Source organism: Eubalaena glacialis, chromosome 15, assembly GCF_028564815.1.
Source record: "Eubalaena glacialis isolate mEubGla1 chromosome 15, mEubGla1.1.hap2.+ XY, whole genome shotgun sequence".
NCBI lineage: Eukaryota > Metazoa > Chordata > Mammalia > Artiodactyla > Balaenidae > Eubalaena > Eubalaena glacialis.
The window spans coordinates 66533417-66545521 of record NC_083730.1 but is presented as its reverse complement, the minus strand read 5'-3'; the positions used below and the strand labels follow the sequence as shown (position 1 = coordinate 66545521).

General features: G+C 62.6%; 1 protein-coding gene across 1 annotated transcript; it reads right to left on the bottom strand.

The window, feature by feature from the left end:
- Positions 1-7833: 7833 nt before the first annotated feature.
- On the bottom strand, positions 7834-11152 carry SLC25A1 (solute carrier family 25 member 1). The gene is given in 10 exon segments (XM_061169185.1): positions 7834-8514; positions 8730-8803; positions 8880-8995; positions 9087-9191; positions 9335-9419; positions 9798-9936; positions 10019-10118; positions 10187-10294; positions 10556-10808; positions 10811-11152. Coding segments are annotated over 10 exon segments (1422 nt in total). The 5' UTR covers positions 11138-11152; the 3' UTR covers positions 7834-8399.
- Positions 11153-12105: the final 953 nt, after the last annotated feature.

The following is a 12105-nucleotide window of genomic DNA, read 5'->3' as shown; positions in this document are numbered from 1 at the left end:
ACCTCAATTTAATTTTGTATATACTTTAAGGCTTTCTATGTAAACGATGATATCACATGAACATATTATCTGCTAGTGTTACTTCTTCATCTACAATCTTTATGGCTTTCATTCCTTTCTTCCTTTCATTTTTTCGGCACAGCATGGCTTGCAGGATCTTAGTTCCCCGACCAGGGATTGAACCTGGGCCCCGGCAGTGAAAGTGCTGAGTCCTAAGCACTGGACCGCCAGGGAATTTCCAGGCTTTCATTTCTTTTTCTTGTGTTATTGAAATGTCTAGACCTCCAGTAGAACGTTGAATAAAAATTGAGAAATCAAACATCTTTGCCTTGCTTCCAGTCTTAGAGAGAAACAACTCAGTCTTTAAGCACTAAGTATGATGATAGATGTAGGTCTTTCATAGATGCAGCAAAGGTTATTATTTTCATAGATGAAGGAAAACCCATCCCCTTGCTTTTCCCAGTTTCTCAAGGCTCATAGCCTGTTCCTCCATCTTCAAAGACGGCAACAGTGGGTCAAGTCTTTCTGACCATTGCATCATTCTGACCTCTTCTGCCCCCTCTTCCACTTTTAAGGGCCCTCATGATTACATTGGACCCACCAGAAATAATCTCCTTATCTCAAGATGATAAACTTAATCACAATTGCAAAGTCTCTTTTGCCATGTAAGGTAACATATTCACAGATTCTGGGGCTCAGGATGTAGACATCTTCGAGGGGACCATTATTATGCCTAGCACAGTTCAATCCCTGGTCGGGGAACTAAGATCCCACATGCCACGCAGCATGGCCAAAACAAACAAACAAACTAAAAAAACAAACAACAAAAAAACGGTATCTAGTAATTTAGATAAGCCTCAAAAGATATTTAAAATGAGTGAGCAGAGTTACACTTCTCTTAACGGTAGAGTCACTTGCTTTGGACTAATCCTCCTATGGATAACAATGATAAACTCTGAACAATATATTTTTTAAAAAACTGAAAACACTGGATATGAACAGGTAGAAACTAGAAGGAGGGTCAACACATGTACCAACACTTAGGACTTCAACATCTCTTTTTGGGGGGACACAACAGAAGCATAGGGGGACTAACCATCCCAGTTGCACACTGAGAGTCCTGCCTCCTGGGAAACTGATGAACAGGGTGACACGGGTGGTCACGCTGGAAGCAGGACAGAGCTGGGTGAGGGGTGGAGTGTTAAGCGACAAGGCATCTGGGTCCGTGGAACCGCCCAGGGAAGCACTGGGGCAGACACAGGCTGCTTCAGATTTCAACTGTCTCGAGGAAGCAGGGACCAGCCTTTTAGTCCCTATGCCGGTCAGTCCTTGTCTGCTGTGTAGGTGGCTCCATCACCCAGGGCAACACTCCAAGGTGGAGGCAGCTGTGCACCATTGGTCGCTAACACTCAGAGGAGCAGGATGGGTGAGCTGACCACTGAAGGGGTCCACGACACCATCCGCTGGTCCACACCCACACACTGGTCCTCCTTGGTAAACGGCCTGCCTTTTCACCTCGCCACCTAGATAAACAACACCTAGACTTCTGTTCACCTTGGTAAATGCACACCTGCCCACCCAGGTAAGTGGTCCACCCACCCATGTGCCTCCATGACACCCACCTGCCCTCAGAGCTGCCCAAGCCTCAAACTGCATGCAGTGCTGGACACTCCCCTACTGCCACCCCCAAATCTCACCAGTTCTGCCACCCGCCTCAGTGCCAATGCAGATGCCGGCCACCTGGGCCCCCACAGCGGCCTTTCTACCTACTCCCGGCTACTCTCCTGGCCTGAGACCCTCCCCAAAGTGAGCCTGCTGTGGTGGCTCAGGTGCACTCTGCATACAGATCCAATCACGGCGCTCCCCTGCTCCAAACGCTCAGGATAAGAGGATCAGCCGCCTCATCTCCGTGCTCCCCCAGCCCCTGGACTCTGACACCTCTGTCCACCTGCCCCAGCTGGCCTCTGCCTCCTTCCTCCAGCTGCCCAGGCTCTGGGTCAGCTCCGCCACTGCGCCCAGCTCGCAGCCAGCCCAGTGCTCTCAGCCCCATCCTGGGGTTCAGCGTGGCTTCTGCAGAGGGGCCTTCCCTGCGCACCCCACCTGCCCGCTGCCAGGGGTCTCAGGCCCCCTCCCCCTGCACACGCTCCCTCCACAATCCCAGTCGCTCCCGGCTGCCCTCCCTTCTGTTTCCCGGACTAAAGAGCAGACCCAGCTGCTTCCAGGACTGGTCAAAGCTGGTCAGTGCCAAGAGACAGGGGCAGATGGGGGGCAGGGGCTCCGGGGGGTGAGGAGGGGCCAGAGGAGTATCAGGGGCCAAGGGAATGGATCTGCAGGTAAGTCCTGAGGAACCACGGGCTTTGGATAGTCAGAGGCCGGAGCGCAAGGTAGGCCCAGCAAGGTCCAGGGCCGGTTTGGGGGTTAGGTCCCAGCAAGTGCGGAGGTGAGGCCAGAGGGGAGGCGGGGAGCGTGGTCCCTGGGCAGCCAGGGTGGGGGCGGGGAGGGGTCCTGGGCGCAGCTCAGGGCTGGGGAAGGCGGACTCAGGATGGAGGTGGGAAGCGGCCCCCACCCTCCCTCTCCCCGCAGCTCCCACCCGGGCTCCCTTTCCTGCCCCCTCCCCGGCGGGACAGGCGAGGCCATCAGGATTCCCCTGATTGCTTTCTTTCATGCCGGTGCCTTTCTCAGCAGCAAACGCCCGCTAATGCCTCCTTTATCACGGAATTAGGGGATTTAGGGCCCTCAGCACAAAGAGGCCCTCGATAGCAGCCGTAATCAAGCGCCAATCGGCCGATCTCGAGCGGGCCTGGGAAGAAAGAGAGCGCGGGGATTAGCGCGGCGGGGCCGAGATAGCATCGCGCGGCCGCGGGCTGAGGCCGCCGGGGAGGGCCGGCCGCGCCGCGGAGAAAGGCCGGCTTAGCCGCTCGGCGCCGGGGATTCTGAAACCATTAGCGGGGATTAGCACGAGGGTTAATCTGCTTTGGCCGCTCAATTGTCAGCGGGACGCGCGCGCGGTGGACCCCTCGGTGGAGCGACCGCGGGACCTCTGCAGTCCAGGCCCCGGGCTGGTCTCGGTTTCCCCAGCGGTGACTGGGCTAAGCCCGGTCCCGAGAACCAGAGGAAGGGATGAACCCCTCGGTCCATCAGGCCAACGGGTTACGCGTGCACCTGGCCCAGCAGGTGTGAATGGAGCCTGGGTCTTGGCTGCAGCCTCCACCTCTGCCAGCCTCTGCGGGAGGTCAGGGCACAGCCCCTGCCTGTCCTCAGGGACCCCTTCCCTTCTCCTGGCCGGCTCCTCCCCATCCTGTTCCCCTCCACACTCCACGTCTGGCTCCGTTCACCCCTTGTGGACTTGGTGCCGGCCTCCCCACTGAGCTCGGGTTCCAAAGCAAGGCACACACCCCTCCCCATCCCACAAGGCCAGGAAGCAGGTCGCAGACCAAGGGGATGCTGTTCAAGGCCAGGGAGGAGCCACTGCTTGCAGACCCTCCATCTCTCCCTTGGAATCCCATCCCAGGGTGTGGACCCCTGAGCCAGCTGATTTGATGCCACCTGCGGCCTCCTCAACCGCTTATCTTCAGCTCCCTCATTAGGTGGGGCAGGGTGAGGACTGTGCAGACCTGGGCCTCCATAGATCCCAGAGAGGTCCTCTGTCTCTGCCTGGGTTTTCCCATCTGAGAAGTGGGGCTGACTGAGAGGAGGAAAGGTCCTGGCAGGAGGCCCACTGACCAGGGGTGCCACCTGTGTTTACTGCTGCCTTCTGGAGGGACATGCCCCAGGCCCCACTCCTCCTCCTGGGTTGGTAATGACAGGCTACGGAAGTGGGGGACTTAGAGGGGTGTGCCTGCACCATATGGCTGCCCTGGCCTCCTCTTCCATGCGGATGTGCCATGGCCACCGTGCCTTACTTGAGCCCACGGCTGGAAACAGGTGGCTGGGCTGGAGATGGCCAGGCAGGCAGGACTGGGCGGCGCCATCAGTGGAGAGGCTGGTGGACCTCCTGGTCCCATCCCGCGACCCTATCTCCTTTCCCGTGGCTGAGACTGGGGACCTTGGAGCAAAAAGCTGCACGGGGAGGAAGACACAGGGGTGAGCCTCAGGCAGGCGCGTCAGGAACGCCCGTAGCAGCGTCCAGCGTGGGCGTTGGACGTTGCGGAGGGTGGGCGATGGTGGCTGCGCCGGCCGAGCGCTGACTGTTGGAGGCTGCAGACGAGATCGGGGCACATGCGATCCGCTCCGAGGACCTGGGTCTGGCGGCAGTGAGCACGAGGGGCCTTCCGATTGCGGGCCGAGCGCATGCGCGGGCCAGCGCCGGCCGGGCGCGCAGTGACGCCATCAGCGCACGCCGCACGAATTCCGGGCGTGAGCGGCGCCGCTCCCACCAGCCTCGGCTGCTCCCTCTGTGCGGCCAGGCTCTGAGCTCCCTGCCGGCGTCGCGGGTTCCCGCCCCGGCGAGTTCGGTTCCTCCCTCACGAGCGGGTCCGGAAAGCTTCCTGAGTGTCTCCGGATCTCCGAGGCTGGGAGCTGAGTCGCCCTGAAGGTCTGCGGCCTTTAGCTGACGGCACGCGGGCACAGCCTCTCCCCGCGCCCCGGCCCCGGCCCCGGTCGCGGAGGTTTCTTTACCTCCCCGATCACAGCCCTGGGTCGGGTGGGGTTCCCCCGGGCCGCGAGGACAGTGGGCTGGAGGCGGGGCTGCAGGGTGCGGTCAGCCTGGAGGGCCGCCAGGGGCAGACAGGCCTGTTGGCCCGAGAGCTTGAGCCCTAGACCGCTTTTCAGCGTGGGGTTGGGCGACAGGCCACTGCCGGCTGCTGAGCAGGGGCGCTGGGATGGCCCATCCCTGGAGGTCACTCGGGAGATGACAGTCCTGTGGCCAAGTGGGGCCACCGGGCCAGGCCCAGCCAATGGAGGAATAAGTGGGAGTGGCTGGCCAGGCCGAGGAAACAAAAGTTGGGGAGGGTGCCTGGGCCCTGGGATAGGGTATCTTCAGCAACAGACAACAGTTGGGGAGGGTCAGGGGTCAGGGCCTAGACCAATCTGAGCAGAGGGGAGGTTACTCTTAGGGATATTTGCCAGATGGGCGTGGGACGAGGGGAGCTACAAGGCCACACCAGGGACCACCATGTTTTCCATGGGTCACCCACTCTGTTGGCCTAGGCTACGTTTGTCCACGATCCTAGGTGTTCTCTGTGGTCCTCCCATTGTCCTTTTCGGCTAGTTCTCCGCTGTGCCTGCATCTCTCTCCTTGGGTCTGTTGCCAGATCTTAAGGAGGCAGGAGATCCTCAGACACCCCCGATTCTGTGCCTTATACAAAGGATCCTGGTCCAGGGAATCTGAGAACACGTAGGAAGTAGAATGTCAGCGAGGAAAATACTCTGGCATCCTCAGCTCAGATTTTGTTTGCTGTGAAGGCTGAGGGCACAACCCGAAAAACAGATTTCTCTTTGTTGGCTAAAAGGAGAGAGACCCATTTGTCAGGAGTGACTCTTTGTGTGTGTGTACTAAGCTCTGATTGCCATTCATCACCTACACAAGGACATGGAAAAGCCAGAGGACGCCTGTGCAATAGTGGGTGAGGAGAGGCCTCAAGGAAGTGGGGGCGGGGGGCCCTGGAGGGCAGCTGCCTGAGGGCCTCTGCGATGGGGCTGGAGGTTGGCCAAGCCCTGTCCCAGGAGTGGCCACCACCTCACCCTGTGCTCCCTTGGCCTGTGTCTCAGGCCATTGTCCAGGGCACATTTTGTGATGATCCCAGGCTCAAGATGATGCCAGATGGTGAAGGCTGCCTGAGGCTGAGTGGCTTCCAGTTGGGCACAGAGGCTCTGGCTGTGGGCAGCATATGGTGGCCTGGAGTCTCCACACTCAGCTCACATCTCTCCTCTGATATGCAGACCTAGTCACCTCCTGGGGCTCTCCCTGGCCCTGGCCTGTGTGTCCAGGTTGGTGGGGGATCACACTGGAAGTTGATTCTTTTGCCTCCCTACTGCTCAAAGATCTGCCCACGTCATTCTGCCCCTTTGCCCCAATGCTGCAAAGGCAAGGTCCCCTGCCATCAGCCTCCTCCCTGCAGCCTTCAAGATCTTGGTTAAATGCAGCTGGGCTCCCTCCAGGCATCTGCCTGCCTCTCTAGCCACTCTCCACCTGCTCACTTCCCTCCAGCCTTGATGGTCTTCTCTCAGCCCAGAGACCCCGCCCCTCCCCCCGCCCCTCCCCCTCAGGTCTCAGTTCCAGGAACTGAGGCTGCCGACTTATTCCAGCTACGTGTGAATGGGCGGGGCCAGGGTGGGGGACCAGTGGTCCACTGGGGCTGGTGGCTTCTCCAGGCTCACAGCCCCAGGGGACACAGGCCCAGCTCAACCAACCTTTCTGGCTGGGCTACCTGCTGTCCACCTTGTGCTGTGTGGCACAAGAGAGAGGTCCCTGCCCCTCCTGGGTACAGGTCCCCATGCCCTTCTTTCAGTTCAGTGTAGCCTGTCCCCTTCCTCCTCGTGAAAGGGGATGGGGACAGGATTCAGGGTGCAGTCAGTGAGCAGACGCCATTCCTAGAGGTCAGAATTCCAGGACACTGAGTCCCCTCAGGGCCCAGCTCCTGGGCTCTGCCCGCTCTAGGAACTACCTGGGACCCTGGGGCACTGCCAGCAGTCTCCCGTGAGAGTTCACTCTGTGCATTGTTCTAAGTGCCTTATAGACATTACATCATTCCATCCTCATAGCCCACTGGAGTGGGTTCTTGTGTCACCTCATTTCACAGGTTGGGAAATGAAGATTAGGTGGCTTGCCTCAGCCTGTGAACAGGCAAGCTTTGCTGCTGGGCCCTTTCTCCTGCATCTCCTGTGAGCAATGAGGGTACACAGCACTGAGGGTACACTGAGGGTACACAGCCTGGTCCTTGCACCACATTCCCTTGCACCCTCAAGCCCACCCTTGGCCCCCAGATCTGCCCCAGACACCAGGTGCTGTGTGAGGTTGCTGGGGTGGGGGACTCTCTCCCAGAAGGAGCAGCTCCAGGAATGGGACCTGCTTGCTGGGAGTCTCCTGCGGGCAGGTTATTTCCCAGTCTGAGCTAAGCCCTTTGTGTGGCTTTTGCCGTGGAGTCCCTTGGACAGGAAGGTCCTTCACCCCCTCACAGCCTGGGGCACTGGCTTATCCCATCCTGTTCACACCTCCTCCACCTGGCCTGTGGGTGGTGGTTCCCAGCCAGATCTGGGCCACAGGGGCCCTCCAGTTCAGGGTTCTTTGGCCCCCATGCTGGGCTGGGCTCCCAGCAGTGCCTGGGCCCCGGGATAGGGGGGTCTTCAGCAAGAGGGACACCTTCCTGAGGTTCAGAGCTGTGGGGTGAGGGCTCTAAGTGCCCACCCCTTCCTGCCCCAGGGCTGCTACCTCCCAGCCTAAGTGAAGGATTAAGAAAGGACCTCCTGCTCAGAGTCTCAGGGGACCAAAAATTGGTCACCCCAAAGCAATGCCCCTCGAGCAGACCATCACAGGGAAACCATGAGGGGGTAAGCTGGGCTGGGCCACAGGCTGCAGGACAGACAAGAGCCCGAGAGCACTGTCTCCAGGCGCAGCCACCAGCGTGGGGCAGCTCTCCTCTGCCCACTCAATGTTGCCTGCCAGGTGACCCTGCAGGATCTTGCCCCCAGGCCACAGGCAAGGCCTGGATGGAGGCCAGATGTTCCTTGGCCTGGTGCCAGGCCTCCCAAGGGGCTAACACTGTGGCCACAGCTCGCTTGCCCACCAGCCTGCCTGGCCCCAACAGTGTCCTCGGGTGAGGAGTGGGCCTGCCCTTGGCAGAGGCGTGGCCACCACTGCCCACCCACAGATGGGCTGACACAGGGACAGGAGGCTGCAACAGGATCCAGTTTATTCTGCCTTGGAAGGGTGGTCCTGAGAGTGGCAGGTGCCACCCTGTCCTGGGCGGAGGGAGGGCCCAAGGGCTGGTTAAGGCCAGTGGCGGGAGAAGCGGGGGGTACGCAGCCCCTGGAATGCAGTGAGGCCAGGCTGAGGCCCGGAGGCAGCTGTGGTAGGCCGGGGTGATGCCCCTGCTGCCCAGGGTGGAAGGCACCGGGCTGGGACCAGGCCATGGCTACAGGGCCATGACCCAGGCCACACGGGCACCCCGGGAACTGGGGCACAGGGTCACAGGACACGAAACATGAAACACAGGCACACGAGTAAGCACGTGGACAAGTGGGCACAGATTCACAGGCCAGAGGAACACCCGGTCTCAGCTGGACACATGGACACCATGGTGGTGTCATACAGACCACAGGGGACACATGGACTTGACGGCCACAGGGGACAGCCCTGGGCCATGGACTGTGAAGGACAGGGGAAGGGGGCCTTTTGGCACAACTGCACTGGAATTGTGAAAAGGGGGCGCTGGGGGCAGCCCATGCGCAGACCCCAGGGTTCAGTCCGTCTTCCACACTTTGTTGAGCAGCTTCACCACCTCGTCATAGATGACGAACACGATGGCCACATCCAGGCACACCCGGCCCAGGCGGGGGACAGTGCCCTTGTAGAACCTGAGCGGGGAGGGTGAAGAGGAGATGAAGCCAGCGTGTCTGGAAAGTGCGGGTGGGTCCAGAGATCGGAGGGAGGAGCAAGAGCAGAAAGAGCAGACTCCCTGGGGACAGGACAAGGGGAGGGCCTGGGGTGGGTGGACAGGAGGTGGGGTGTGGCCCAGGTGGAAGGCGGGGGCCTGGGGTGGGGACAGCAGCCCTGCCCCTTCTCCACTCACGCCTTGGGCCCCTCGTTTCTCAGGATCTGCAGGCCGCAGTCCCACGTGTTGCGGTACTTGTGTGCCTCCAGGCCCTGCAGAACACCAGCAGCTGCGGGATTCAGCAGCCAGTCCCACCCCTTCCCGGCCCCGCCCCCGTCCCATCCCCACCTGCATCCGGGTCTTGATCACGTCCAGGGGAGTGTTCCCGAAGACACTAGCTGCGCCCGCGATGGCTCCAAACACGCCAGTGATGAGAGGGTTCATGGGCTTGTTGGGGTTGTCCCCTGGATGGGCGTGAGGGCTGCGGTCAGAAGGGGACGGAGGACAAGGGCTGGGTTCCAGGCCTGGAGGTAGGGTCTTGGGGCACAGACGCACCTCGGTACCAGTTGCGCAAGGAGGTCATGACGAAGAAGCGAATGGCCTGGTTGGATCCCTGCTTCAGCACGGTGGCCGTGAGGCCCTGGTACGTCCCCTTCAGCCCTGGGGCAGGCAGGCACTGCGGTCACACTGACGCCTCCAGGACCCAGCCCGCAGGAGCGCCAAGGCAGGAAGGGGAGGTGCCGGCCCTTTCCAGCCGGACCCAGGTCCCTAACCCCACCTGAGGGGAAGGCTGAGTGGCTCACCTTGTTCCCGCACGATCTCCCTGACCCCATGGAAGAATCCTCTGTATTTGGGGCTGGGGGAGGTCTGGTCATGGATGAACTTCACCTGAGAAAGAGGGAAGCAAAGGCGCTGGCTCCCAAGGGTCAGGGCAAGGGCACACCTGGCCTCTGAGACACGTGGCCCCAGGAGCAAGAGGGCCGCTTTACCGAAGAGCCTCCGCCGTCATGTCTGCTGGTTTTTCCCACAACTTAGGCAGCAAACACGTGTTACCTTACGGTTTGTGCTCGTAAGTTTTTTAAGACCTTGTCTTCCCACTGCCTCCAGAATAGAGTCCAGTCCACAGAAGGCTCTTCCAGCGGGCCTCCTGCTCCAGGCTCCCCAGGCAGACCCCTGCCCACCTTGATGGTCTCCACCGGGCACAAGACCACTACCCCGGCCACCCCAGCACTCTCTCACGCCTGTCCCCTACCGAGACCTGCCCACCTTGATAGTCTCCATGGGGCACACGACCACCACGGCCTCGGCCACACCAGCGCCCAGGCCGCACAGCAGCCCGCGCGTGCTGTCCAGCCGTCCCTGGGCGTCCCGCATGTGGTTGCTGAGAAACTCGAACATCCCGAACCTTGGGTGGGAGGCAGAGGCATGAGAGGGGCCGCCGCGGGGCCGGGACTCCCTCCCGCGGCCGGGCACCGAGCCCGCCTCACCTGACGGCCGCCTTCGGAATGGAGCCGTAGAGCAGGGAGCTGAGGCCGCGGTACAGGCCCAGGACGCCATGGTTGCGGACCGTCTGCCGCACGCAGTCCCCTGGGGGAGGGGGCGATCAGCGACCCCACCCGCCGGCCTGCCCACCCCCGCCAGCCGCCCCCACTCACCGATGCCCCGGTAGCGCGGCGGGTGCGAGCGCTCGTCCAGCTGTAGCTGCGTCTTCACGTACTCGGTGGGGAAGGTGATGCAGATTTCGATGCCACCCGCCAGGCCGCCTGCGGGGAAGGACCGAGACCCGGACCGAGCTGAGACCCCTCCCCCTCCCTGCCGGCGTGCCCCTCCCCCGCCCCCGCCCGGACTTTGCCCGCCGCCCGGGAGCCGGGCCCACGCCCCTCCCGCGGTCCTAGCGGGGCGCCCGGGGGGACACGCGGAGGGGCCCGGGCCCGCCCGGAAGCGCGGCAGAGCCGGTGTCCCGGGCCCACCCGGAAACGCGGCGGGGTCGGGTGGGGGTCGGGGTTCGTGTGCGCGTGCCCCACCTGCCAGGATCGCCTTCCCCGGGTGCGTGAGCGCGGCCTTCCCAGGCGCGGGCGTGCCGGCCGCCAGAGCGCGGGGCGCGGCCATGGCGGGCGGGGTGGGGGGCCCGGCGGCGGCCTCGGGTCCGAGCTCCTGCGCTCGGTCGTGGCGGCGGCGGCGGCGCCGGTTATGGGCCGGGGCGGGGCGGCCGCGTCGCTCCGGGGCTCCGCCCTGCGTAGTCCGAGCCCGGCCCCGCCCCCGGGCCGCCCCCGGGCCGCCCGGAGCCCGCGGGAAACTAAGGCCGGGTGGGCCGGCGGCCCAGCCAATGGCCGCGCGGGCCCGACTAGGCACCGCCCCAGAAGCCCCGCCCCCAGGGCGCGTGGGGCCGCCACCTCCCTACCGGGAGGGCGGGGCCGCCCCTCACCCAACGCGCCGCGAGGCCACCGCGGGATTCCGGGCTCCGGGCGGCGCACACGGTGGGGAGAAGACCCCTGACAAGCCCTGCTCACCGCCCTCCCCCCACAAGAGGCCCCGCAGCTCTTCTGGCCCCTCCCGCCCACGCCAGCACCGGCGGGGATGCTCGGCCCGGATAAACAGACTTTCATTTAATGTGCGAGTTACACGTTCTGTCCAGCGGGTCCGCGAAGTGACCCGGGGGGTGGGGGCAGCTCTGCCAGCGCGGAGTGGACAGGGCGCCGTTCCCCTGCGCCTGGGAGTACTTGCGCTCGACTCCCCCAGAGTGCAGGCTCCAGCCAGAGGGCCCGGAGGTCGGAGTCCACCTCCTGCGCGGCGGCCGCAGCCAGTTGCCTCGGGCAGTCAGTGGCCGCCCCAGGCTCCGGGTGGCTCAGAGGCTGCCATCACTGGACTCCAGCAAAATAAATGACATCCAGGCGTCCCGCCTCCCGTGGGTTCTCTGCGCTTCTGGGGTGACGCGCTCCTTGGGGAGGTTAGTGACCCGTAGAGGGTGCTGCACCCGGCGCCCTCCCCGCGGAAGCTGCACAAGGGAGCCGGCGGGGAATCCGGCAGGCCGGGCCTGCAGCGGGTCTGCTGTCAGCGTAGCGGCGGCCTGCGGAAGGAGAGGCCCAGGGTGAGGACTCCTGCTGCCCCCGAGTGGCCAGGGGTCCAAGGAGCAGGGTTCAGGCCAGCCCAGACCACACAGAGGCTTCAGGGATGGTGGGAGTTGCTGTTGTGGGGCCCCTGGAGGGCTGGCCAGGCTGTAACCTAGTCCCCACACAGACACCTACTTAGCTCAGTGGGCTGCGTCCATGCATACCCATCAAAATATTAAGAAACAGACTGACATTAATGCTGGGTGGGCCTGAGTATGGAGGACACAGGTGTGGGAGGCCTGAGGCTCCGTGCTGCCTGCCCACACACTTCAGGCCTGTGTCCCTCCTGCAGCCTCTGTGTAGGGGACACCAACCGCTCTGTCTGCTCACGGCCAGGCCGTCCAAGCAGCTTTCCAGTGCAGAGCAAGCGCAGGCTTGTTGCCCGGGGCCAGGCAGCAGGGGGGACAGCAGTATTTGTAGCTGGGCAGCCGCCAGGCATGGAGATCTGGGAAGATGAGGCCATG